Source organism: Wallemia mellicola (assembly GCF_000263375.1).
Source record: "Wallemia mellicola CBS 633.66 unplaced genomic scaffold WALSEscaffold_2, whole genome shotgun sequence".
Classification (NCBI taxonomy): domain Eukaryota; kingdom Fungi; phylum Basidiomycota; class Wallemiomycetes; order Wallemiales; family Wallemiaceae; genus Wallemia; species Wallemia mellicola.
In genome coordinates, this window is record NW_006531959.1 from 437154 (window position 1) to 456030 (window position 18877).

Below are 18877 nucleotides of genomic sequence, written 5' to 3' on the forward strand. Positions count from 1 at the left end.
TTATGTACTAAACTAAAAAGAAAATAAAATTGAATGTCTAGAGATTACTTTACGACCTATATATCTCCTATATCTTCAATACTATGTGGTCCGGTAGGGCGTTCATGTGGACGTCCCGTCTCAATTGGCTCAAGTTGTTCATTAATAGCTGTAGGCTCAGGACGACTCTGCTCTTCAGGCATTCTGTCAAATGGTGGTGCATTTGGCAGTGAAGGTGGAGCTGCAGGTCCTAAATTATGAATAGGTCTACGAATTGGTGGAGGATTAACAAAGTATGGATAGACAGTTGGTCTTTGATCCTCTTCCAATTCACTAAAGTCCGGTTCTGGGGGTATTGGTGGCATGATTAATGGACCTGGATTTTCAGGTGCAGGTATTGGTGGTTTAAGCGTAGCTGGTAAGACAGGTTTGATGTTGTCATGTCCTATTAGTTCATCCGGAACTAATTGCATAGCAGCTTCACATTCTGGATCATCTTGATTGAGAATTGCATTTTTGACTGGTTTTTCTCCCATTTGCTCCCATGTTGTAATGTTGGGGTTGGTATATGCATCCTTGTAATAATCTATGTATGCTGCAGTTGGCATATTCGGTGGATCACAACCTAGATTTATCCTATCCCTTCTTTGATAAACTCTAATCCAATCAATGGACATGACATTAGGCCATGTCCCATCCAATGCGTCCCAGTTTATACCACCAAAATTATTCGATATACCGTTATTGAGAATTATGTACATTGGTTCACCAGAAATATGACGATCACTAATTCCCAACTCTGGTACAGCTCTCATGGCATCTGCAAAGATTGTGTATCTATTCTCATTAGCCATGTGCCAAGCAATGTATCCATCTTGACCATATCCAGGGTTGTACTCTAATCCATAAGTCTCATATTCACCACCAGACTTCTCATATGCATTTTGATTATTCACCAATCTAACAGAGGTTGATTGTTGCCATTCACCACCTTGGAATTCATTGTATTTGTCCTGTTCTGGATACTTAAGCCACATTTCAGTGTCATTCTTCCAATCATAGTGAGGGTTGAATGGTGCGAATTGACCAGACATGGACGACAATGCTAGATTCATATCTGCATCGACGAGTGCTTCGAATACATCAATCTCTGCTGCTGACCTACCAACAAATGTACCATCTTCGTGCATTGGTCCAGGATGGATCTCATTTGCACAAGTACAACGAGAGAGTCTCTGTCCAGGCAAAAACGATAATGCTTTACCTTCAATCCCCGAGGTATATGCTAATTCTGGGTAATTACCCATTGTTTGGTTTTGCAATGTTCCAACATCACATGCATCATAAGTGTATGGCCACATACCATCCAATGTTGCACCATAACCAGCCCTTCCGAGGTTACCCATGATCCAGAACGCTGGCCAAATACCCCAGACGTCATTTGTACCAGGAAGTTGGACACTAGCTGATACGTAACCACCTGTAAAACAGAACTTATTCCCTACGCAAAATTAGCACATATTAAAGCATACCTAAGTAAACTCACAAGTTGTTAACATACCACCTTCGAAATCAAGGTTGTGAGAGCTTGTTTCGTTCAATGTGAGCCTCAAACTACCATCGCTGGTCGTTACTTGTCTAGGAGAGTACCACTGAATTTATTGTCAGTGAAACACCATATTCAATGCTGAATTCGCACCTCTAAGTTACGTGTAGACCAGTAATGCATATCAGCAGCTTCAAAGTATGGATCGTCACCTGGCCAGAATGTTCTACCATCCTCGTTGAATTCATCAGAGAAGACTAACTCGTATAAATGACCGTCTGTACCGATTCTTGTCCGGTTTTCCATTGGTGTGTCTGGATCTATGAGGCCTCTGCGAGGCATAGACCAAGGAATTTGTCCAGTTTTGTTGTAATGAGCGAATTGACCGTGATGTGAGACTGTATTTGTTTTACCATAATAAGCGTAGAGTGGATAGCCAGCGCTATATATACTCAGCAGGATATCGGACAGGAAGACGGTACTCACAAGAGCGTGAAGAGTCCGACGACGGTGAGAACCAGCAAACCGACGTTAAAGAATGCGCGGCTATTGAAAGCGTTTCCAAAATTATAGCTTCTGTCCCTACAAAGTTGTTAGAGGACAGCGGAGTAGGCTTATCGTACTAACCAGACTTTGCTTTGCTTTGGATCACTGGGAGTGTATAATCAGACTAGTGCATGTATTTAGAGATATGCACTCACTGTATCAAATCGTCCACTTCGTAGCCCCTGGTCCAGCCTCTATAGCTTATCGATCTGAGCACAAATGATTAGAAGATAATAGGCAGCTGAAATAGATAAACCTACTCATTCTTCCTCCTCCGTGAACTTGCATCCCCATAATTCTCTAAGCCCAGTCCATAATACTTGGCTTCTTGCATCGACAGTGGAGGTAATAGAGAAAGGTTCCAACAGAGAGACTGAAACAACTTTGTTTGATTGTATAAGAATACACCAATAAAGCTTAATATACGGTTATAACCTATCAGTCCAGCTTCTTTACTATCCTCGTCAACAAATTTTGCTAACGTAATTCGCTATTTCAGATGTTTCAGTTACGGCATCCAAAATACACATAGCAGGAGCAAAAGCAGACGTCTAAGAAGTTAGTATTTACCAGCTATTCATCCGTTCCTCGGGTGCTACAGTACCTGATTGGCACCGACAGGCACTTCAACCATCTCGTCGGTTCCTTCCTCAGATTTACACATACCCTAGACAGATTTGTAGTAGACTTTCCGTTGACATCTTTAAAATAGAAAAGCTCTTACTTTATTTATATGCGTATAAACTGCAGAGGAATCAAGGAGTTTAACGCTGAGAGAGTATCCCAAAGTATTCTATACGTAACGTATTAAATAGCATATCTATTTAATTTTCTTTGTGTCTTACTGTTTGAATATTATTCTTCCCATTTAATTGTCATAGCATATGGTACTCAAACATGAGACACCGCAGAAGCTGAAAATAAGTCAAAAGGACTGTATACTGATTATCACGCTCAGTAAATTTCATTAGAAAGGCGTTATGCCGACAAATTGTGTCATGTTAGACGAACATGTATAGACATATTACACTATGAAATACATTCGTTCATACCTGGGGCCTACCTGGGTATATAATAAAGCGTAATTCTGCTGCTGTTAACCATTGTTCTTGTTACATGAGCACCAAGCGATGTATTGTGGAGTAGTTAATATAGCATTTGTCTTACAGTGTCTATAATGGTATATCTGCAACTTTGCAGGATCATAAGCTATCTAAAGGGGTTTTCTATGCTTTGGATCTCTTAGTGTATCATCAGAAGGCTAAACAGGAAACTGAATATTGATCAAAATTTTCGAACCTCTTAGAAGCCGAATTAAGCTAATGAAGATATAGCCTGACAAATCTGATGAAATTACTTAAGAGCGTACTATTTTAATCTCGAAGGTCGGAGAACATAGGTCTCAAGGAGGCCCTATTATCTACGCTCTAGGTAATGAGGGAGTAGAGCGTTAATCATATCAAGGCACTTGTGTTTAACTTTTTGGAATAGAGCCTGGTTTCATATGAAAGCTCTCATTCTGGTGGTACGGTTATTTTACATGAAGATATTTCGATTGTTGCAACGGTACGTCGTGTAATTTGTCAATTGCATGGATATAATCTCCGTTTTAATGGCAACTAGAGCTGGGTATGCTCTACTTATATTATTAGAATAGAAATATTGATAAGAGCTCTATGTGTCAAATGTAACAATAATGAAACATGATTTGTCTCAGTAGGAAAGGGAAAAGCAAGCAACTCGTTGATATATTGCAAAATACCAGAAAAGAGATAAAAATCGCCCCCAAATTTGCATTTTAAGGAACTTTTTTCTTATGATAAGGGGCCTGCAAGGCTGGCAAACCAAGTATAGCCAGTAAGTTTTTGATGAAGAAAATATGAGCATACTTAAGGTGCTTTGGCTAAGAGGAAGGCCGACCCATTAACTGAAGTGCTTACGATTCAGGTTGCTAATTAACAGTAAGCTATAAGCTATGTTCTAGCGCACTAATATTATCAAATAACATTACTTTCATTCTTATATGAAAAGACTTATAAGGCATCAGAAATAATCTAAAGGCTTCGAAACACTATAAAATTCATGTGACATGCTATTCATTGATACACCTCTTGAGCAGTTTGTGTGATTATAAATGATGCTGAAAATATTATATTACAGCCAGAGTGTTGGGACTTATGGCACCATAGAACTACTGCGATGTTCTAAAAAGTTAGTTATTCTACTAAATTACAAATGGACCCACTTGATAGTGTTCTCTGCTGTTGCGATACAAGATGAGGCTGACTGAGGCACGTTATGTGATAGGCGTTAAGTGACTACTGTCTAATAAAACGTTTTCATCAAATCTATCTAGCAACTTGTTCATCAAAGATAACAGTAATCGCGAGGCTATGACGTTAAACAACATGATAGAGTTTTAACTTTAAGGAATGGATGTAATCTGAATTAATACTGCTGGTACTGTATTCTACAAATTTATGATAAGTTGTAAGGTAATTCAAGGTATTTATCGCGGAATGACCGCTTGGACTGTTCTTTGTTAGACAGACGCGTATGTCTGCTGAGGTGCTCACGTTGGACAATCCGTGCAGAGTAATAGATAGAAGCGATGCAAAGTAAGCTATCTGGATCATAGTAGTTGATAGTAGCAGATAAGGAAATAAAATAAATCTGGATACGGAAGTGGAAGAGTAAGAGAGATTACAAGTTAAAGAGATTAGCAGGGTTTTGGGGTACTTGTGGCTTGATATCTTGCTCTAAATTATCTCCATCGCGTTTAATCTGAATGAATGTTAGTAACTGTCTAGTCGGGAGACATACTACCCACTGGTCCAGCTTGAGCGAGGCTTAAGACAGCAGCGATGGAGAAGATTAAGTTAAACACGTTCATAGGGGTATTTGTCGTTTGACTGATAGATGATCTACAGAGTGACACATCCGTTATATATCACCGTGTAGTGACGATTATAGTAATCATTCAAGCTGTGCAGATATACCATAAGCGCACAATACAGAAATAGGATAAAATAGCGTATGATTATGATAGTTTACATTGTTATTATTGCATTCTATTGTTAGGCGCAGGCGTGAGGTGTCCGTTGATGGCTTTTACTTCGCTGCTAAACATTTCCTAACCAAGTGTAAGCTGTTATCTATGTAAACGTGCATCCACACCTACGTCCTTAGTCTGAGGTGCTGCACTGATAGAAAATGCGAGGGCAACAAAAACGAAAGTGTAATATAATAAATTCATTCTGCGTGTATATGAATAAGATATAATTAGCCGATAGCACGCTAGTCTAGATTGTCTGCATCTTCATAACCTGCGGCTTCTGTTTTAGGAAGTGATAGCGTAATAGGCTATTCGGAATAATGTTTAACTGATAAATAACTTTTTCATTTATTTCGTCGTTTATCGAGTCATAATTTTAGTCATCAGCTCAAGTCCGAATAGATATCTTCTTGATCTCGAACGGTGACAACGAAATGACAAACTTTATCCCAATCCCTACACCACGCTCAAGCAGTCCACATGACGCTGTCAGAGCCAGTGAAGTTGATATCGTCTGTCCAGCTTGATCTGATAGTCATCTCTAACACTTCCTAGGCTTCTTCTGCATCACCAAAAGCATTAGTCAATAGAAACATCTTAGCTGCTGCTTTGGAGCAATTCAAGCCAAAGTCCGACCAGCCATTCAAAACTGAGCAGCTCCGTATTCTTCTCTTAGAGAACGTCAGCCAAGGTGCAGCTACACAGCTCCGTGAAGCTGGATTCCACGTAGACCACTTCGCAAAAGCTTGGTCCGAGGAGGAACTTCTCGCCGGTATCGGACAATATCACGCAATCGGTATTCGTTCAAAGACAAAACTCACTAGCAAAGTCATTAAAGCAGCTTCAAAGTTGCTAGTAATCGGTTGCTTCTGTATTGGTACCAACCAGGTTGATCTCTCCGCAGCTGCCAACTCTGGTATTTGCGTCTTCAACTCACCATATGCAAACTCACGCTCAGTCGCTGAATTGGTCATTTCAGAAGTTATCGCACTCTCCAGACAGTACGTAGATAGATCAAATGAACTCAAGCAAGGTACTTGGAACAAGGTCAGCTCTGGCTGTTGGGAAATCAGAGGTAAAATTTTGGGTATCGTTGGTTACGGCCACATTGGTAGCCAATTGTCTGTCTTAGCAGAAGCAATGGGTATGAGCGTTTTGTACTACGATGTTCTCCCAATTATGCCTCTTGGTCAAGCCAGACAAGTCGACACTTTGGAACAACTCCTCTCATCATCTGACTTCGTCACTTTACACGTCCCAGAGTTGCCAGAAACTAAGAACATGATCGGAGCAAAGGAGCTCAGCCAGATGCGTAAGGGTGCTTACCTTCTCAACAACGCTAGAGGTTCCGTCGTTGATTTGGGTGCATTGGCAGACGCACTCACTTCTAAACATCTCGCCGGTGCAGCCGTAGATGTTTTCCCAGCAGAACCAAAAGGAAACGGTGCAAACTTGTTCACAGCTGAATTAGGTCCATTTGCTGAGAAATTACGTCAATGTCCAAACCTCATTCTTACACCACACATTGGTGGTTCAACTGAAGAGGCTCAACGTATGATCGGTATTGAAGTTGGTACCTCTCTCTTCAAGTACTTGAGCTACGGTACATCTATCAACGCTGTACAATTCCCAGAAGTTGACTTGAGAATACCTGCTAAGCCAAAGGAAGGTGAAAACCGTCAAGCAAGAATCCTTCACGTACACAAAGATGAACCAGGTGTATTGAAGGAAATTAACGCTATCTTGTCAGATGAAAATACTGGTCACTTTAACGTTAGCAAGCAATACTCAGATTCTAGAGATGGTATCGCATACCTTATGGCAGACGTTACAGATGTTAGCGAAGCTGATATTGGATCTATCTTTGATAGAATTTCATCGACTAAGCAAAACATTCTCACTCGTATTTTGCATTAAAATCGGTCTTTCATAAATAGAGTCATAGATGATGGATATTTACTTTCAACATACGCAGCTAGCAATTAGATAATTCTGCAACAACTTTTTAGGATTCAACAGCCATCTCATTTTCCTTTTGTTACAATCAATTGATATAAATTTGTATAAGTACAACGGTGTGCTTTTTATGTGCGTTTGCTAGGTAAAAATTAATTTTAATCTACAACCTCCCATTGATCTTCACTTTCGTCAGTGCTACTACTGGAAAGATGTAGCATGTTATTATTCGATAATACGTTCGTGACAGCTGATAGTGGCAATTTCAGACTAGAGAAGCTAGTTAATGATGGAGCTCCTACTGCAAATGATTGTGCTCCTAGTTCAGGTGAATCTTCAATCCTTGAGAGTAAGTTGAGTACGTAGACAATGTCCGTATGCTCTATAGTGTAACCTGAAACACTCAAGATGAAAGAAATGTTGTACACCAGCATACTCAAAGCCTGAAGAGACGGCAAAACGTGTTTAGTTGTCTTACACGGTGCTATGTCGGCGAGAAAAACCTTGTTTGTCTCGGATAAAGCAATAGTCGGTGCGTATGAAGACACATTGTGAGCTGTAAATGGAAGCGGTAGAGAGAGATAATTGGATAGATGCTGAAGGATTTGTGCAAGTGTCGAGGCTATAAATAGTAGATGGAGATGTGATAAACCTTAAGTCAGAGGACATCAGAAGAGCTCAATCTTGTCTAGAATATTACATACATTGTAATTGGTGCAAAGGTGGTACTAAAACACCCGCAATAACCGTCATACCATCCTGTAAGCCCCGCAATCCGTATATGTTGAGACACTCCAATGCTAGAACGCGCCTACTTTCTTTCAATTCAAGGAACGTCAAGGACGATGATCGTCTTGTATTCTGGGATTGTGAAACACCAACTTGGTCCCTTGCTAGACGGAGTTTGTGTCGTCGGCTGATTATGTCATTGCGTTTGTCACGTAACTCTATCTGTACTTAATCGGATTAGTACAAAGGATGTGGCAAATGCACGACTCACTGTTATTATTTGCGTGTATCCGCTCGCCTATTTCCTTATCGAGTTTATCCAAGCGTGTACTCATCCTGGCTGCATCATAGTGACCCTTGGTCCTTTTGACAGTATCTACTAAACCTTTTACACTGTCACTTTGTCTATTGAGGTATATGGCATTTTTTACTGATTGCTGTTTTCGTCGTACGTCAGTTAGCGTCCTATCTAGAGAATTGATAAGCAATTTGAAGGTATAAAAGACAATATAACGCACTTATACAATTATTACATATCATTCCAGATGAGTTATTCCTATTGCACGTATTGCACTTCATATTTTTAGATCGTCGTTCGTAGGAACGCCTCTTGATAATAAACGCTGAGCTAGAATGGCTGAAGTGAGTAAGAAAAAATCGAACAATAGCCTACGCACGTCGAATAAATTACACAGTCCAGCACCAATAGCTACTGCTACGACTGCTCAAGCTATCGTTACAAAGTCTGACGGTGCTACTTCCGGTTTAGAGCGTAAAATGAGCCAGGAGATACTGAAATCTCAGCAGCAGAAGTTTAATTTGGTTAAGAAGCAAAAAATCAGTGGTACTGTGCTTCACACACCCGAAGTGGAGCCTTCTAGCAAGAATGGCGATAGAGAAGACGATCATCGAGAGAACAACGAGGAGCTTGTAGCTAGAAAGAGAATACGTGTGAGGAAAGGTATGCGTAGGGATGTGAGTATCTTGTATTCACACTTTCCTCTGCTGATAAATCACATTCCAGTCATTTGAGAATGCACAATCCAGCACAAGTACACATGACAGCTGTTTTGACCTACAAGAACATCTAAATTACCTGATAAAATCCAAGCATGATGTTAATAGCTTGGTTTCTCTACCGGATTCTTTAGGACAAGCCAGCGAAAATCAATGGATATACGAACACCTGAGGAGAATTACGAAGGAACTCAACACACCTTGGATGACACTTTTACAGGAGAACTGTAGATGTCCGGAAATGACAGCAAAAGATGCTTCTTTCGTTTGTGTTTCACATTCCAATCATAGAAGATCAAAATGTTCAGCGCTTGAGTATAGTATACACAATCTGAATAGTATAGTGGACGATTTGAATACATCGTCAACTTCATCTGATACCCAAAAAACTATATTGCGGAAACTATCTAGAATAGTTTCGCATATTTACGCACATCATAGAGATTTATTTTTGATTTGCGAATCTGAAACGAGTCTAGCTAGTCGTATTGCAGGTTTAGCGAAGCAATATAATATCATACCCTCTTATATACTTATTTGGGATCTCAACGATGAGAAAGATAACATAGACCACGACCAGGATTTCAAACCGCGTCAAACTAATTCAAATAGACAATTATTAGACATCGGTCCAATTTCTTCAGAAGATAGCGACAGCGATAGCGATGAGTATGACAGTGACGAGTAAATTTATCATGAATGGAAATTTCAAATTAATTTTATGTTGAGATATGATGTTGCAAAACTTACTCCCATGAGTACACCGATTGCCCCTAAGAGGCTACCTATAAATCTAATCGGTGTGTGATAAGTACGTAAGGTATTCTGAATTTTAAGGACATTAATGAAACGTTGTCTGAATGCTATTGCACATTGTGCATCAATCAATGTTGCAGGAATGATGAACAGTCCGTTAGTATCGATAACAAAACCGTTACCTGAGAGTGATGGATCACTACCAGCTATGACAAAAGCGCGGATGATAGGCTCGACTTTAGCCATGCCTACACCAGTCAAAAGGAGCCTAACTGAAGGAATAACCATCGCTGTTGGTGCAAACCAAGGACATATGATGTTAGCACGGAAGCCTTCTACTTCCCCCTGTGTGGCTAAGGAACGCATCATTGACCATACAGCGTGCTTCGAAGCAGCATAAGGTGCTGGATATGCTGGTGTTGACAAGAAAGAAGTGAAAGAACCTGTGAGAACGATGCATTGATCTTGAGCGATATTATCTCTTTTGTCCTCCCTGAAAGCCTTCACTGCGAGATGGGTAGTATAAAGAACACCCTTGACGTTGATATCGACCACTCTCAAATCTGGTTCAATTTCTAGTCGCGTGTCAAATATCACGACAATGAACAGTAATCATTACCTACCGTCGTTTATATCTGAAGTGTAATCTGGGCTATTCCCGACGGCTGCGTTGGCATACACGATGTCTATTCTTCCTAACACCTCCCTCGCGTATCTGAATAACGACAGTTGATTGTGATAATTTGTGACGTCAACTTGTTTCGTGAAGAGTCTTGGATGTTTTGTCAGTTTACTTAGACCCTTTTCATCAATATCAGCAGCAAGAATAGTAGCGCCATGGTCTAATAACCTTGTTATAGTCAGACGAGTGTTCCAAAGAAACAAATCACTCACTCAAGTACTAATTCCTTACCTAAACCATTAGCTGCGCCTGTAACAATAACGTTCTTTTCTGATACCTTGCTAGAAACTTTCGTATAATCTCTCTCTAAATTTGGCTCTATTATGCTCATCACGGTTATTCTAATCGGTTAATATTGACGTCGATGAAATCAGGTGACGAATTGTTAAAAAGGGGTAAATTAGACGCCACATTAGATTCTGACAAACGATACGCGTATTTTGGTGTGTAATTTACCAAATTAGCAACATTCTAATAACCTAAACTTAGATGAACGCTTGGGCGTCACAGTTCGGTTGGAAATAGACGGAAATGAAAGTAAATCAACTGTGGAAGATTTGTTCAATAGCTTATTAGTTACCGTCAGTTTGAATTACGTCGATAGCGAGGATGAGGGTAGCAATCCATTAAGACAGACACCACAGACTGCATTCGGTCCGATACCTGGTCCAGCCACACCATCGCCGATCCCAGAGGGGTCTGAGCAGTTCAGTAAATCACAGGGTGTATTTGTCTCTACAACTTTGTTTGAGGGATCAGAGAAGTCACTTACCAAGGGAGAAGTCAATTGGGTGTGCAACTGGATCGTCAATGTCGATGCCGTCAGGGTTAGAATGAACTTCAGCAAGCCGTCTGCTGCTTTAACATCAACGATAACGCTCAGAGACAAGCAAAACGAGTCGAAAAGTGTAGAAAGTACAGTAAATTGCAAGAATACCGAAGACGACGATGATATCATCGATGATTGGGATAGTATAGATCTCCTGGAGGGCGTTTCTCCGTTACTCAGACTGCCATCAAGTAGGTTAACTCAAACATACCAAAATGACGATATACCATCACACAACATCCCAGAGAAGACTCTGAAGAGATCCTGCAGGATTGTTATACCCATTTCATCAGCTTTTAGTGTACGCATGCGAGCTGTCAACATTCCCTCCCTACTGCATCGCCCAGAAGACGACAAGCCTCACCTCGTACTCGGACTAGAGCTTGAGAACTGCATCAGAAACAACTTCATGGTCACTGATGTTGGTATACGAATGAAAGAGGCTAGTATTGCTGATGACAACGATGAATTAATAGGACGTCGTCATGAGCTCACACAATCCGACCTTCCTGCGCAGTTGCAAGCAGGCGAGCAGCATAATTTGATATACATTATTGTGTTTAAACAGAAAGAAGTCCAACCGGTCGTTGATAAATCAAGACAATCGAAAGAATTCAACAGACCGCGGAGATTTAACGTTAGAATAAATGTTCTGGCGCACACAGAAAATGGATCGGTGTTCGACATGAAATGGAACAGCTTTATTGATATTTCGAATGCCTTAGTAGAAGATTGGAAGAAATATAACAACACAACTGATACAGTAACAGCAAGACCAACATCGATGAACACCAATAGTTCAAAACATATGTCTGGTCCAGTGGCTGGTAATAGACGCTTCACGCTGACTAATTTGCAACACGCATCAGAAATGGCGGCAGCTACTTCTCGTCAACAGCAACAGATATCTGAAGAAAGTGACAGTGAATCAACAGATAGCACAACTTCTAACCTTGGATCTGTCGTTTCATCGAAAGAGAATGTATTGGTCAGTGTAAGTGTACTGAAACCAACAAAGTCTATAAAGTTGGCCCAAAGATCACCATCAATCTTTAGCCCACAGATAAACACACCAGCAAAGGAGAGCGCAGACTTGATAAAAACGTTTGATATCTTTCCAGTAGAGTTATTCTTATTCAATAAAAGTACACTTGCGAGGAGGTTTGTAGTAGCATTTCCAAATCACAATCAAATAAACAGTCGAAATCAATCGATGTCATTTGAGGAAAGGTTGCTGGACGACATTCCTAACCCTAATTGTGATGCTGGTATCATTCCACTTGAAAACTTTGTACGTTTTGGTCCTCTCCAGCCAGGAAGCTGTCAGAGTGTCAATGTCAATTTCCTCGCACTACGGGAAGGGGTGCATACAATAGACCAACTAGAATTGTACGATCCGGATACAGGATTCAGGTAAGTGTATTTCAGTCAAAAAAACACACACTAACACCATTATGCTCAGCTCACGTTTGAAAAATGTTTCAACCGTCGTTGTAAAGTAGCAGAAGAAGGTCAAATGAATATATTTGAAACCAAATAGAGTGTTTGAACAATATAATATTATTGACATTGAATGGTATTACCATGTATTATTGATAGACGAAGTAAAGTACGCAATTTTAGTAACGAAGTCGAAATAAATAAATCTAATCCATAAGCGAGTTGATTGAGAATAGTGTAGTATTCGAAAAACCACTGCTTAGCGTGTTGGGATTGAGCTTTGGGCCAATCAATATGGTCTGGAAGACGAACCTGGCAGATCTGCGTAATATCTGGTGTCTATCAATAAACCATCACCATGGTATTCGAAATTAGGGGTAGAAATACCATCGAAGGATCTGAATGGTCTGTCACTGTTATCTTGGCAGTAATTACTACGATTGTAGGGATCGACCGATGGAGGAGTGGTTAAATTGAAACTGGTTGTAGTAGAGTAGAAGTTATGGTTTTGTTTGTATTCATCATGATACGAATTGTGTTCTTTACTATATCTCTCGGCTATAGCAGCTGTGAGATTGTCGTGAGCCGAGCTAGGAACCTGGTTCAACATCGAGTTCTCGTATGGACTACCTGAAGAAGATATGGAAGATATGTCTTGATGCTCTTGTACCTCTGGTGGAGAGCCTTTACTCGTTGCACCTCTGCGCGTCTTATAGCGATAATTCGGGTGGGCTCTCTGGTGGGCTTCTTTTTCCTGATTTGCAAGGTCAATATAAGTCTGCTTCACTTCCGGTGGTACAGCTTTCCATCTCTCTGAGGCATATCGTGACTCATATTTTATGTCGCCCGACCAGGATGGTATGCTTTTCAACTGATTATGGATGTCATTTCTAAATATAATCCACGAGCTAACATGGACATAATTAGTTGATTTAGTGTTGCTTCTTATTCACTTACTTCCGAGGTCTAGAAACGTGGTTGTCTTTCGCTTTGCGCGAATGCGATGGCTTAGAAACATCCTGCAAGTTTTCCATTAAGCGTTCTGGTGGATGGTCGAATATAGAAAAGAACCTCGCTGGACTTCTTAGTCACCTCTGGCAATTAATGTCTCTTACCTACCTTTGGTTCCATCGTTTTCCATGCTGAAAAGACCCCCACAGGAGTAAATGTATGATGATATAATTTAAAATGACTGTCGGTCCAAGAAGACGTGATAATTGGCCGGGGCGGGAATCAATTTAATTGAGGGTACTCTAGCACGGACGCATGCTAATTTTTCGGCATATTACGTGTCAATCTGATAGAAGATAAAAACGTTTCAGATGTTTTAGATTGCCGAATGATGTATCATCATGTCAGAGCCAAACCAGGTATTTCAGACGTCTGGTTTGATCGGTAGGGCGACGTTCCTGATTGAAAAAGGGTCCTTAATATCAGCGAGATAGCAAACCGGTTAATAGTTTAATGCAAGTGCATATTCCAACTTCTAAGTTAGATCTGAAGAGGTTACAGGCTATTCAACGTAAAAGCTTTTAAAATAAACATGAAGTGTATGTGTAGTAAGGTCATCCCAGCACAAATCTCGACTGAGAGTGACCTCCTGGATTTTACTTGATCTTACAAGAGATACAGATTTGTAGTTTAATCGATGCAAGTCCACTTAAGCACTATCTAAACTTCAAGCTGGAATATGATCATGCGACTGAGCGCAAGTGAAACACGTTATGTCGCTATAATATATAATCCAGGTAATCCAGACATAATGGATTGTTATGTTCCATTCGCATCTATTATATATGTTGGTTTGTCTAGTTTTGTTCTCTGCTCAATGACGTGATATATTTCATATATTTTAGTCTAGCTTCCAGAAGGTTATAATCATTGGTTTCATCCCCATTTCTTTATTTATACGTATTTGTGCACTACTTTTGATCTTTGTATACTTATATTCAACTTCTGATATCTATTTATATCTAAAACAAAGAGGAAATTCAACAACTTATAATTGGTCTTCTTGGGTGGAAGAGCTGGATCATCCCAGATGATGGATTTTTGAGCCTCTCTGGGGGCTCCTATAGTATCCATGATAATTATCTGACTACAACTTTATAGCTTGGCAAGGCTTATTTATCCTTGTCATCATCGCCTGAGCGGTTATCACCTAATACATTGGAGCTATTCAATAATTTAGACTTCTGCCATTCCTATCAAGATGGTAGGTCTTCCAACTTTAGACTAATGAAGTCAGAATAGGTTATATTAGAAATAAAACCCATTTCTGTGGTTTTGGATGAATCTACAGTTTGCTGTTGCAATGGTTTTGTCTTGAAAGCTGCTGCTTCGTTGGCGTCACCTGAAAAATAATTCTCTGGCCTATACTATCTGTTTAATTCAAAAGCACAAATGAACATAGATAGGTTGATCATAAGGACTAAAGTAATTAGCCCTAAGTTGTAGCTCGTGATAAACTTCATGTGAGCGTGACAAAGAAACAAATGTAAAATAAGGTCTCCGATGCTTGTTTTTTTTTTTTGTTTTACTTTTTTTATTAAGTAGTTGCGATCAAGGATGGACGGATGGCTTTAGGTTACATGAAATATAATTTGAGATTATTACCCGTTAACTAGAAAGACTTTCACTCAAAGCAACTTGAGGATGTCATTCCTGAATCAATCTGAAATTAGTGACTCTCTTTCTTACGAGCACAAAATATGAGGAGCTTTAGATGGTTCACTTTAGTGTAATACTGCGTTATTCCTTTAGATGATCTACCACCCTGTAGGTACTAAGGCACCTCTGGCACCAAGATCGATAGGAGCAAACGTCAATGGAATGTTGAGCTGATACTTGAATACGTTCTTGTGCGTTTGAGGTATCAATCCGATATGTAGAAATTGTGCACCACTTTCCTGATGTCAATCTTTGTTAGACTGCTAAATATAATATACATAGTACTAATATAGTACTACTTTAAAGCTGCCACGACGCCTAGAGATATCTAGACAACTATTTAATGGCTGGGCTGTAAAGACTATGCTTGTAAGGACTTTCCAAAAGAAGCATATACTTCAAGATAAAGTTAATTGGTACTTGTGACGAGGACGTGTAGAACTGTGAGATGCTTGTAAGCTATTTACTATATCTAACATTTAAAACAGTTCCTCCATGAGTACACCCCTACCAGTAGTTTTTTTTTTAGCTTTCAATTAAACATAAGCAAACATGTAGTAATGTGATCCGCTTTGATTCTTCTCATGATAGCGGGTACACTTAATAGGAACGGATTAGTAACTTCGTGCGAAAAAAGTTATTTATCGCGCATTCAGGAACGCATGAATGTGTTCCAAAATTGTTGATTCATTTGATAAATAACGTCAATCACAAGTTGCTAGACCCAAACAAAAGTAGAATGTACATTTTAGTGCTACATGAATTGCTGTTGCTGTATACCTAAATTAATTAATATGGATGATTATTCTATGAGGTATCTGTCTTACGTCATAGTTTACGGGGAGACGAACGCCGTCGACTTTCTTTCTTTCTTCCTTCAAAACAATGAAGTTCAATTTTGCGTTAGTAATATCAGGGCTAACTTTTGCAAGCGCTCTGCATGTACCAATCTCCTTCTCTGAAGAGGCCGGTCTTCAGCGTCAAATTGTAGATACTTCTCGAGGCTGGCTTAGCCACTACATCTATGGCGAAAGTAGCGAGTCAATTGATAAAGCTACACCTCTTGAAGTATCAGAGAATGCATGGGACGTCCTCAAAAATGACCCAAAAAAGTTCAGCAAAGTGTGTGATACTTTATTGCCACTCTATGTAATGATTAACAAAACACATCACAGTTCACTACTATTTTGGAGAAGTTCTCCCCATCTGCTGTAGATCATATCAAGAACGAGAAAGATTACACTCTTTTTGTTCCAACAAATGACGCAATTCCTGATCACAAAGAAAAAGACAAAGGTTGCGCATCTCACGATGAGACAGATATTCCAAATTACCTCGGCAAGCTCTATGCTGAAGCTCGTAAAAGTCACACTTTTGATGACGAAGAGCGCAAGAAACATTTCTCTCGCTTTGTCGAAGCTGTCGTCATGTATCACACGGTTGACCAGAAGTTAGACGTCAAGACGTTGCACGACTTTAGTACCGTTGAGACTATTCTCACTGAACCAAATACATTAAATGGTGCCGGTCAGCGTTTGCGTATCGAGCAACAATTCGTCCCTCCAGCAACGGTTATTAACCATTTCGCTAAGATCAGTACACAAGATATTAAATCATCAAATGCAGTTATACATGCTCTTGACCATGTCTTGATTCCGCCGCCTTCTGCTATCAATGCTTTGTTCATTTTCGCAAGAGAATTTTCAATTTTCACCTCAGCACTCCAGAAAGTCGGTTTGGCTCCTCTCCTTGATCTCTCTCTTGATGGTAAAAGAGGAAACGGTCATCTTACTATTAATGCACCACTCAATAGTGCATTTGAGAAGCTCCCACCAAAGGTTTTAGGCTTTTTGTTCTCCCCACTCGGCACAGAACATCTTAAACGTTTGTTGGAATATCACATCGTACCAGAAAACTCAATCTTTATTGATTTTCAATCAAATAAGCAAGCCAAGTCGAATGAGAATGATGATCTCTTCCATAAAAAGGTCAAAGCGAAGACTCTACTCAAGGATGCAGACCCAATTGAATACGAGCTTATTAAATCTCAAACCGTTCCATATGGGCCATATTCCTTTGACGTAAAGGTTCAAGGCAAGAGTGTCTCATGGCACGACGGCATAGCACGCAACGCTGCCGTCCAAGTACTCGATGAATTACTCATCCCACCAAAAGAAAAGAATCAATGGGCCTCGATCTATCAACTCTAAATGACAGTGGTTACGATCATCATGAAGTAATGATTTCAAAGTATTTTCTTGTATTAAATTTATGAAACAATGCAAATTACTTTACTCTATCCAGTACTTTCAAACAAAGTGCTTCTAATCCGTCCCTTGCTTCACTTTCAGGTAATTTGTGTAATGCAATTTTGGCTTTATCTATATAGCTTGCCGCCAATTCGGCTGTTTTTGGCATACCTTGTGAATTTGCAACTATTTCTTTAGCCTGGGTGTTGTTAATTTGTTTATGTGGAGCTTAGAGTATATACTAACAACTTGTACATCACCTGGATGCTTGAATTTCCGTTTTATAAGCGGACCGATTTCTTCAAATTCTCTCCATGCAAATAAGGCAGGCGCTGTAGCCAACCCAAGTTGCATATCCGCACCTTCACCTGGCTTACCGAGGTCAACAGATGAAGTGTAATCTAGTAAGTCGTCGACGAGCTGGCTTTTTGTTAAACGAGAAGGATAACAGTGTTGCAAATACCTACTTGAAAAGCCATTCCAAGATTTCTGCCGTATTCATAAGCAGCATCTTTGAGGTACTCGCCTTCTGGCCAATTTTCATTGATACCAACACCACCTAAACAGACAGCAGCTCTAGATGAGGAACTAATCAAACTAGCAGTCTTAAGGTAAGTTTTACTAAGGTATCTTTCGAATGCTTCATCGATAATTGTTTCCGTATTAGTTGATTTAGATTCGTAAGTCTCATTCAATTGAGCAACTTCACCTTCAACGAGGTTGGCAATTGTTGCACCGATCAATTCTGCTACTTCAAGACTACGTAATCTTGCAAGCATGATACTAGCTCTACCTAGAAGGAAATCACCGGCAAAGATTGTAAGCTTATTACCGAATTTGACAGGCGCACTTGGGGCACCTCTGCGGGTATCTGCATCATCAACGACATCGTCATGTAGCAGACTCGCGACGTGAATCATTTCAACTATCTCAGCCAATCTTCTTTGAGTTGCAAGAATACCATCTTGACCAATATGTGATATTCCATTATGAAATGATGGATTATTGTCATTTAAAATCGATTGTGGTGCTAAAGGATCATTTACTAATACATTTTTGAGATCCTTTGACGCGTTATAGTGTGGGCTCAGTCCAGCGGTTGCTTGCGCCATCAATAAAACAATAGTCGGCCGCAAATGCTTACCCTGGGCTTCGAAATAATACTTTGATAACGTGTCAAGAGACTTCAAGTTACTACCTAAGTTGAGTTTAATGCTGCCCGTTAAACCCTTCAATTCCTTCCCCACTAAAGTGAATGGATCTACAGAAATCGGTGAACTGGCTTTGTGAGTAGCGGCAGCTTTAGCTAACGACGCTGCAGTCGTCCATGAATATCCTCTAACTGGTCTTGCTGCTATAGACGCAGCTTTTCTATTAAACATGTATTGCGATGATGACTGTAGTGTAAGAAGGTCGCCCGTGG

General features: G+C 40.0%; 10 protein-coding genes across 10 annotated transcripts; 4 read left to right on the top strand and 6 right to left on the bottom strand.

Moving 5' to 3' along the window:
- Positions 1–56: 56 nt before the first annotated feature.
- On the bottom strand, positions 57–2405 carry WALSEDRAFT_62379 (SKN1-domain-containing protein; the record flags this gene model as incomplete). Its single annotated transcript, XM_006956314.1, has 7 exons — positions 57–1480; positions 1526–1631; positions 1679–1967; positions 2012–2107; positions 2153–2176; positions 2227–2280; positions 2332–2405. 7 exons carry the CDS (start codon positions 2403–2405, stop codon positions 57–59), a joined length of 2067 nt encoding a protein of 688 aa, XP_006956376.1.
- Positions 2406–5553: 3148 nt separating this feature from the next.
- WALSEDRAFT_59353 (hypothetical protein) lies at positions 5554–7196 on the top strand. Its single transcript, XM_006956315.1, has 2 exons — positions 5554–5638; positions 5682–7196. The coding sequence occupies exons 1-2, from the start codon at positions 5561–5563 to the stop codon at positions 7041–7043; spliced, it is 1440 nt and encodes a 479-aa protein (XP_006956377.1). The 5' UTR covers positions 5554–5560; the 3' UTR covers positions 7044–7196.
- Positions 7197–7208: 12 nt separating this feature from the next.
- On the bottom strand, positions 7209–8395 carry WALSEDRAFT_59354 (hypothetical protein). Its single transcript, XM_006956316.1, has 4 exons — positions 8330–8395; positions 8083–8280; positions 7787–8038; positions 7209–7734 (listed from the first exon to the last, which is right to left on the bottom strand). Exons 1-4 carry the CDS (start codon positions 8388–8390, stop codon positions 7241–7243), a joined length of 1005 nt encoding a protein of 334 aa, XP_006956378.1. The 5' UTR covers positions 8391–8395; the 3' UTR covers positions 7209–7240.
- A 28-nt stretch (positions 8396–8423) lies between these two features.
- Positions 8424–10402, top strand: WALSEDRAFT_67336 (Mob1/phocein). Its single transcript, XM_006956317.1, has 2 exons — positions 8424–8786; positions 8836–10402. Exons 1-2 carry the CDS (start codon positions 8445–8447, stop codon positions 9514–9516), a joined length of 1023 nt encoding a protein of 340 aa, XP_006956379.1. The 5' UTR covers positions 8424–8444; the 3' UTR covers positions 9517–10402.
- WALSEDRAFT_59355 (NAD(P)-binding protein) lies at positions 8424–10758 on the bottom strand. The gene is made up of 4 exons (XM_006956318.1): positions 10479–10758; positions 10208–10434; positions 8836–10159; positions 8424–8786 (listed from the first exon to the last, which is right to left on the bottom strand). Exons 1-3 carry the CDS (start codon positions 10595–10597, stop codon positions 9537–9539), a joined length of 969 nt encoding a protein of 322 aa, XP_006956380.1. The 5' UTR covers positions 10598–10758; the 3' UTR covers positions 8424–8786; positions 8836–9536.
- On the top strand, positions 10622–14305 carry WALSEDRAFT_59357 (hypothetical protein). Its single transcript, XM_006956319.1, has 3 exons — positions 10622–10709; positions 10756–12508; positions 12558–14305. The coding sequence occupies exons 1-3, from the start codon at positions 10631–10633 to the stop codon at positions 12595–12597; spliced, it is 1872 nt and encodes a 623-aa protein (XP_006956381.1). The 5' UTR covers positions 10622–10630; the 3' UTR covers positions 12598–14305.
- Positions 12825–13676, bottom strand: WALSEDRAFT_27184 (hypothetical protein; the record flags this gene model as incomplete). The annotated part of the gene is made up of 3 exons (XM_006956320.1): positions 12825–13443; positions 13493–13577; positions 13655–13676. 3 exons carry the CDS (start codon positions 13674–13676, stop codon positions 12825–12827), a joined length of 726 nt encoding a protein of 241 aa, XP_006956382.1.
- Positions 14306–14336: 31 nt separating the features above from the next.
- Positions 14337–15783, bottom strand: WALSEDRAFT_59358 (hypothetical protein). The gene is made up of 2 exons (XM_006956321.1): positions 15717–15783; positions 14337–15671 (listed from the first exon to the last, which is right to left on the bottom strand). Exon 2 carries the CDS (start codon positions 14618–14620, stop codon positions 14441–14443), a length of 180 nt encoding a protein of 59 aa, XP_006956383.1. The 5' UTR covers positions 14621–15671; positions 15717–15783; the 3' UTR covers positions 14337–14440.
- Positions 15784–16084: 301 nt separating this feature from the next.
- Positions 16085–17517, top strand: WALSEDRAFT_59359 (FAS1 domain-containing protein). Its single transcript, XM_006956322.1, has 2 exons — positions 16085–16327; positions 16381–17517. The coding sequence occupies exons 1-2, from the start codon at positions 16091–16093 to the stop codon at positions 17413–17415; spliced, it is 1272 nt and encodes a 423-aa protein (XP_006956384.1). The 5' UTR covers positions 16085–16090; the 3' UTR covers positions 17416–17517.
- WALSEDRAFT_59360 (terpenoid synthase) lies at positions 16092–18860 on the bottom strand. The gene is made up of 3 exons (XM_006956323.1): positions 17922–18860; positions 17701–17874; positions 16092–17653 (listed from the first exon to the last, which is right to left on the bottom strand). Exons 1-3 carry the CDS (start codon positions 18834–18836, stop codon positions 17492–17494), a joined length of 1251 nt encoding a protein of 416 aa, XP_006956385.1. The 5' UTR covers positions 18837–18860; the 3' UTR covers positions 16092–17491.
- Positions 18861–18877: the final 17 nt, after the last annotated feature.

Excerpts from the sequence above, each read along its gene's own strand:
- WALSEDRAFT_59353 (XM_006956315.1), top strand. The coding sequence starts at position 5,561 with ATGACAAACTTTATCCCAATCCCTACACCACGCTCAAGCAGTCCACAT. Across the intron at positions 5,639-5,681 it reads GAGCCAGTGAAGTTGATATC|GCTTCTTCTGCATCACCAAA; the intron begins GTCTGTCCAGCT and ends AACACTTCCTAG.
- WALSEDRAFT_59354 (XM_006956316.1), bottom strand. The coding sequence starts at position 8,390 with ATGAAGTGCAATACGTGCAATAGGAATAACTCATCTGGAATGATATGT. Across the intron at positions 8,281-8,329 it reads GATATGTAATAATTGTATAA|ATAGGACGCTAACTGACGTA; the intron begins GTGCGTTATATT and ends TCAATTCTCTAG. Across the intron at positions 8,039-8,082 it reads GATACACGCAAATAATAACA|TACAGATAGAGTTACGTGAC; the intron begins GTGAGTCGTGCA and ends AATCCGATTAAG.
- WALSEDRAFT_67336 (XM_006956317.1), top strand. The coding sequence starts at position 8,445 with ATGGCTGAAGTGAGTAAGAAAAAATCGAACAATAGCCTACGCACGTCG. Across the intron at positions 8,787-8,835 it reads GGAAAGGTATGCGTAGGGAT|TCATTTGAGAATGCACAATC; the intron begins GTGAGTATCTTG and ends ATCACATTCCAG.
- WALSEDRAFT_59355 (XM_006956318.1), bottom strand. The coding sequence starts at position 10,597 with ATGAGCATAATAGAGCCAAATTTAGAGAGAGATTATACGAAAGTTTCT. Across the intron at positions 10,435-10,478 it reads GGTAAGGAATTAGTACTTGA|GTTATTAGACCATGGCGCTA; the intron begins GTGAGTGATTTG and ends GACTATAACAAG. Across the intron at positions 10,160-10,207 it reads CACTTCAGATATAAACGACG|AAATTGAACCAGATTTGAGA; the intron begins GTAGGTAATGAT and ends ACACGCGACTAG.
- WALSEDRAFT_59357 (XM_006956319.1), top strand. The coding sequence starts at position 10,631 with ATGAAATCAGGTGACGAATTGTTAAAAAGGGGTAAATTAGACGCCACA. Across the intron at positions 10,710-10,755 it reads CAAACGATACGCGTATTTTG|ATGAACGCTTGGGCGTCACA; the intron begins GTGTGTAATTTA and ends ACCTAAACTTAG. Across the intron at positions 12,509-12,557 it reads GATCCGGATACAGGATTCAG|CTCACGTTTGAAAAATGTTT; the intron begins GTAAGTGTATTT and ends CATTATGCTCAG.
- WALSEDRAFT_59358 (XM_006956321.1), bottom strand. The coding sequence starts at position 14,620 with ATGGATACTATAGGAGCCCCCAGAGAGGCTCAAAAATCCATCATCTGG.
- WALSEDRAFT_59359 (XM_006956322.1), top strand. The coding sequence starts at position 16,091 with ATGAAGTTCAATTTTGCGTTAGTAATATCAGGGCTAACTTTTGCAAGC. Across the intron at positions 16,328-16,380 it reads ACCCAAAAAAGTTCAGCAAA|TTCACTACTATTTTGGAGAA; the intron begins GTGTGTGATACT and ends AACACATCACAG.
- WALSEDRAFT_59360 (XM_006956323.1), bottom strand. The coding sequence starts at position 18,836 with ATGTTTAATAGAAAAGCTGCGTCTATAGCAGCAAGACCAGTTAGAGGA. Across the intron at positions 17,875-17,921 it reads ATCTTGGAATGGCTTTTCAA|CTCGTCGACGACTTACTAGA; the intron begins GTAGGTATTTGC and ends ACAAAAAGCCAG. Across the intron at positions 17,654-17,700 it reads ATCCAGGTGATGTACAAGTT|GCTAAAGAAATAGTTGCAAA; the intron begins GTTAGTATATAC and ends AACAACACCCAG.